The sequence below is a fragment of the Sinocyclocheilus anshuiensis genome, unplaced genomic scaffold, assembly GCF_001515605.1.
Source record: "Sinocyclocheilus anshuiensis isolate Anshui unplaced genomic scaffold, SAMN03320099.WGS_v1.1 scaffold2270, whole genome shotgun sequence".
NCBI lineage: Eukaryota > Metazoa > Chordata > Actinopteri > Cypriniformes > Cyprinidae > Sinocyclocheilus > Sinocyclocheilus anshuiensis.
The window spans coordinates 341,852-348,024 of NW_015557055.1; the positions used below are offsets into that span (position 1 = coordinate 341,852).

At 32.7% G+C, this 6,173-nt stretch overlaps 2 protein-coding genes across 2 annotated transcripts in view; both read right to left on the reverse strand.

Moving 5' to 3' along the window:
• Positions 1 to 545, reverse strand: part of LOC107676431 (voltage-dependent anion-selective channel protein 2-like) — a 10,247-nt gene extending 9,702 nt beyond the window's left edge. Inside the window, exon 1 of the mRNA XM_016470977.1 lies at positions 403 to 545. The gene's annotated coding sequence lies outside the window, so the exon portion shown is untranslated. The remainder of the gene's footprint in view (positions 1 to 402) is intronic.
• Positions 546 to 4,315: 3,770 nt separating this feature from the next.
• The window catches only part of LOC107676412 (sphingomyelin synthase-related protein 1-like), a 14,188-nt gene continuing 12,330 nt past the window's right edge, over positions 4,316 to 6,173 (reverse strand). Inside the window, exons 6-7 of the mRNA XM_016470950.1 lie at positions 4,826 to 4,976; positions 4,316 to 4,751 (exon numbers count right to left, since the gene is read on the reverse strand). Of these exons, the coding sequence (XP_016326436.1) occupies positions 4,447 to 4,751; positions 4,826 to 4,976 (456 nt within the window). The 3' untranslated portion in view covers positions 4,316 to 4,446. The remainder of the gene's footprint in view (positions 4,752 to 4,825; positions 4,977 to 6,173) is intronic.

Here is a 6,173-nt window from a genome sequence, read left to right on the forward strand (position 1 = left end):
AACACATTAAAAATGATAATTTAAAATGTATGTAGATGTATGTCATTTATTAAATGAAATAACACAAGAGGACAATATTCAAAACTGGAAAAAGTTATTCTGTATAATAATTTTCTGACATCTTACAACTATACATTCTACATTTATAATAATTTATAATATGTATAATAATAACAATTATTCATAACAATATAAAAATACAATAATTATAATGATCTGTTGCAGTAATAATAATAATCATCAATAATAATAAAGTCTGTCGCAGACATGTCCACATTTATCGGTTGAGCGCTGGTTCGGTTCGAAGAGGCCTGGACCAACATAAATGTTCATTTTAAAGCCCAGCCTCACATCAGCAAACACAGAGACAGAAGAGACTCGGAAGCTCTGAACGGCACTAACCGGTGAACGCGTGAGCAGAACCCGTGAGCAGAACCCGTGAGCAGAACCGGGACACGGAGAAACCGGCGACAGATGAAGGAGACTCACGCGTCGGGCTACAGGCTAACGCTAATATAACACAGCAGCTTCAGGACCCCTGAGCCACGACCCGAATAATGCCTGACTCAAATTACATGATCAGCAGCTCCGACTGGATTATTTTGTTAAGAGTACATAAAAATTAATTTCTGAATTGATTATTTTGTGTTAATACATACATATGGGACATTTAGATACATTTAGCATTACTCAAAACAGCAGCGCCGTGGTTGCAGCTGAGGAGTAAATGAAGTTGACCGGATCATCAGATACAGGACCGCAACCATAGCAACGGAGAGCTCGGGAAGCAATGTCAAAACAAACAAACAAACATTTGATTATAAAATAAATATAATACATGATCAATAAATATGCATTTCTGACATTTATTTATATTGTAAACGTTTATAATAATAACAATTATATTATTGACTTATTACTTTTACTTCATTTAAAATTGGCGTATTTTTATGCAAATATGCATCATTTATTATGAAAATAAGGACCTGGAAAAACTGTTGTTAACAGTCATTTTCTGACATTCACTTTATATTCTGAATGTCTAATAATAATAATAATAATATAGAAGAAATGTAGAATATAAAGTAAATGTCAGAATTTGCCTCTTTCAAATGAGTTAGTGATAATAATAATAATAATTATTATTATTATTAATAATAAAAAAAATAACTATTATTTTTATTATGATAAAATTATATTGAAATAGGGAAAGTCCGACATTTATTTTACATTTATATTTATATTATATTTATTTTATTATTATTCAGGGGGCTACAAGGAAGTGCTAGGAGAAAAGAAACAGTGTAAAAACATAAAAATAAGATTAAACAAATAAATAAAACTACATGAATAAAAATATTAAAATAAAAAAAAATGAAGATGGATTAAAATGAAGAAATATAAATGTTAAAGAAAATAGGAAAAAATTAAAATGTTTACATCGTATGTTACACATATTTATATTATAATTTTTTCACAGTTTAAATTGGATTTTCATACATTAAAAAATATAGCTGTCTTTTAAATTTTAGAATGGGGTGATCAGGACCCAAAGACTAGCTGTTATGCTCATTTTTATTATTATTATTATCATCCTAAAAGGGCTGTTTGGCACGACAGAAACTCCACTTTTCTCATTTCAGTTTAATCTGTAAATTTTATTGATGATGGCAGACAAATGGTGAGCAACCAAACAAATCCAGAGCATCCAAAATCCCATCTGTATCCAATCAAACACAATATTCACTCAAATCTTCAAAAATACACTTCCAGGCCTAACCAAAGTCCATAAGAGGCTGAATGGCATTTTCAAGCACAATGATCATCTGCTCGTCATCTGTATGAGTTCATGTTTTAAAGATCGTGTTATGAAGCGTATGGAGTGTGTGAAAACCACTGGAAAATGAAGTATATCAATTATTTGGCGAATCAGAAGACGAAAGCGGCAAACTAGATTCTTCATTCCCAAGCTACCTTTTAAAATTTTAAAATATTTTGTAGTTTGCTTAATCTAGCTTTCGATTCAGGGAAATGTTTCAGAGGAGTTCTGAGCAATGAACATTATAATACACAATAATTCCTTATGATTCTGTACATCTCCATCAAACTCGTGTGAGGTCAGTCAATCCTCTGTGCTCAACGAGAGATCTATAAATACACTCGAAATCGTCGAAATAAGATGAGCACAGCATGATTTTCCTCATTCTGCACGTGTTTTACAATCAGTCAATTGTAAACATTCAACAAGTAACTGTACCGTCATTACCGTCATATACAGTAAATCTGAACATAAATCAGGACATCGATGAAAAACAAATGTTCGTATAAAGACAGAGTCACATTTCAAAGGTCATCGGCAACAGGAATGATGCTGCTAAAAAACACCTCATCTTCTTTCCAGAGTTTGGCGAGATTTCTTTTACAATATACTCATTATTAACAATGACAAAACACAGCATGAATCTCACAAAACCTGCCAGGGTCATACTTCACTCTAAAAATAAGACATTTTACAATGAGACTCCATTTCTCCAGGATCAGTGCAAAACAAACCCTGCATGCGAAACGTAGTATGCATTGAACACCTGAACAAACTACTGCATACTACGTTGAATACTGCAACCCACAATGCAATGCATCCAACGGTTTCTTCCATTTCCAGTGTGATGAATGAACCATCATTTTATTGAATTTTAATGTTATCAACTTTTTATTATATTCCATTAATTATTATATTTTATTACAATTTTACTTAATTTAATTATATGATCTTTTTCAAAACACCTCATCTTCTTTCCAGAGTTTGGCGAGATTTCTTTTACAATATACTCATTATTAACAATGACAAAACACAGCATGAATCTCACAAAACCTGCCAGGGTCATACTTCACTCTAAAAATAAGACATTTTACAATTTAAAAATATTTAAACATCACTTGTTTCAGTTTTTATTTATTTATTTATTTATTTATATATATATCCACAAAGAATTACAAAATAATAATAATAAAAGAGGGGAAATGTCAAAATGCAAAAAAAAAAAATCAATATTAATTAAATTTTTATTAAATGTTATAATATTAAAAATGTATATGTGTGTATATGTATTGACCTGAACAAACTACTGCATACTACGTTGAATACTGCAACCCACAATGCAATGCATCCAACGGTTTCTTCCATTTCCAGTGTGATGAATGAACCATCATTTTATTGAATTTTAATGTTATCAACTTTTTATTATATTCCATTAATTATTATATTTTATTACAATTTTACTTAATTTAATTATATGATCTTTTTCAACTGCAAAGAAAATGTACACAGTACACACAATTAAATAACATGCCTAAACTACAGCTCGAAAAGTATCAGTGAACACATTTTTTAATAAAATATAAATATTTTTAATGTAAATGTATGCAATTTATTACATAAAATAACACTAGAGGACAACTTCTGCAGTTACTCATTTTCTGACTCATTTTAAATTTATACTAATGATTTTTATAATAATAATAATAATATTTATATATAAATAAATAAATAAATAAATAAACTTGGCTCGTTTTATTAATTAAATTTTTATTAAATGTTATAATATTAAAAATGTATATGTGTGTATATGTATGGACAAACATATATACAGTATATATCTGTGAAATGACCGATTTTGTGAGATTCACTGAAATACAGAGGATAAATTTAAGTCTTAAACACAGTATTTTCACTTTGTCATTCCTTATGGACACTAATACTGCCAAAATAAAATCCGCACTATGAAAATAGCAACAATAATGGCAATAAGACCAATGTGACGATCATAATTCAATTAAAACCATCTGGTTTCAAACAAAACCTTTTAAGAGAACAGTAAGAGGTTTCATATTGCTTCAAAGGTTGATCGTGTCAGTATCGTTACAACGCTAAAAATCTGAAATGTCTTTGGGAGAAACGAGGAGTTTACAACGTCAAGTATCTACAGTATTATTATGAAACTAGGTGAAACGAATACTGCCAACATGTCTTGCAAACCATTTTAAGAGGCCTAAAAGTTTCCCAGTCAACAGGAAAAGCAAGACTTCCGTAGTTCCAGTTTAGTAGTTTTAGTTTCGCATTAAATAAAGAACGTAAATGTTTCCAAATAAGCCAGTATGCAGCACAGAAATCCCTTTAAAGATGGCAGCTACTGGAGAAAACGTGTGTGTGTGCGTGAGTGTCTGCGTGAGTGTGTGAGAGTGTGCGTGTGTGTGTGAGAGTGTGCGTGTGTGTGTGTGTGCGTGTGCGAGAGTGTGTGTGTGTGTGCGAGTGTGTGTGTGTGTGTGTGCAAGAGTGTGTGTGTGTGCGCAAGTGAGTGTGAGAGAGAGTGAGAGAGTGTGTTGATCGAGAGGTTTTGGCCTCCTCTTCATCATGGCAACACAAGAATCAGCAGCGTCTGTGGAGAATCAGCCGATGAGGCGTCTGAGGAAGCCGGGGCGAGCGAATGGCCAGCAGTACTCGTTTGGAACAGGTCCGTTAACATTGCACTCGAAGAAGGAGAACATGGGGAACCAGATGCGTGCGCGGCGGCTCTGCTGGTAGGCGCGAGTGTTAGCCAGCGTGTGGTAGTACAGGAAGAGTCTGGTGGTGATGTAGAAGGCGATGAAGACGTCGATGGAGTAGTGCTCGTGTGCTGCCAGGATGAAGAAGATGCCGAACAGGTTGAGGACCCAGGAGAGCGTGTGGATGAAGTTCCAGCTGCGCGGCGTGTCTGCAGACGGAGGGAGGATCTCAAACACCACGCTCCACACAGAAAACAGCAGGAACCAATGTGTGTGAACTTACATTCAGTGACGAAGAAGTTGAGCATGGTGAGAACGACAGTGTGTCCGCTGAACATGTAATCTCCACACGTCTGCACTCCGGTGAGCGTCATGCCAAAGCCGCTCCATATGGCCACAGCGCGCTGCAGCTTCGCCCACATGCCACCGTATATCTGACACACACACGTCAATACAGAGAGACAGATTATTATGAAAACTGACTTCACTTTCAATAGAGTTTGCAGTTAACATGTTTCTAATTTAATCATGTGACAGTCTAATAAGCATAAAAATACACAGCACACACACATATGTGTCCCTGGAGCACAAAACCAGTCATAAGGGTCAATTTTTCGAAATTGAGATTTATACATCATCTGAAAGCTGAATAAATAAGCTTTCCATTGACGTATGGTTTGTTAGGATAGGACTATTATAGGATAGGAATATTTGGCTGAGATACAACTATTTGAAAATCTGGAATCTGAGGGTGCAAAAAAATCTAAATATTGAGAAAATGGCCTTTAAAGTTGTCCAAATGAAGTTCTTAGCAATGCATATTACTAATCAAAAATGAAGTTTTGATATATTTACAGCAGGAAATTTACAAAATATCTTCATGGAACATGATCTTTACTTAATATCCTAATGATTTTTGGCATAAAAGAAAAATCTATAAATTTGACCCATACAATGTATTTTTGGCTATTGCTACAAATATACCCCAGCGACTTAAGACTGCTTTTGTGCTCCAGGGTCACATATCTGAGAAAAACAGTCTGTTTTTAATTAACTCAAAACTATATTTATTTATACTTTTTGGTATGAATGGAATGAACAATGTGTTTAATCTACATTTTTCGCATTTTGTCTAGGTCATACTTTATTTTAAAAATCACAAGAAAAAAATAAGAAATATTATTCTAAATAAAACCATAAAATATTAAACATTATGGCAATTATATGCATATATATAATTTTTTGCACACATATATTGTAGCCTAATGAGTATAAAATATTTGAGAAAATTAGTCCATTTTTAATGAACTCAAATCATTTTTATCTATACTTTTTGGTATTGAACGAACAATTCTGTATCTTCTTTCTAAAAAAGTATTGTACTTCATTCTAAAAATCACAAGAATAAAAAATAAGAAATATTACTGTAAATAAAACTGTCATGTGTTTAAACATTATGGTAACTGTGGTTGTTTTGGTTTTGTTAAGCCGTTTAAAATAAAAATCATTTTAGTACCGTATTCATTTTTAATTCATTGGAGTAACCATTGAGAACATCTAGAATTACAAAATAATGTTAATAATAAAAAATTGGGGGGAAATGTGTAATGAAAACAATGTCATAATGAAAA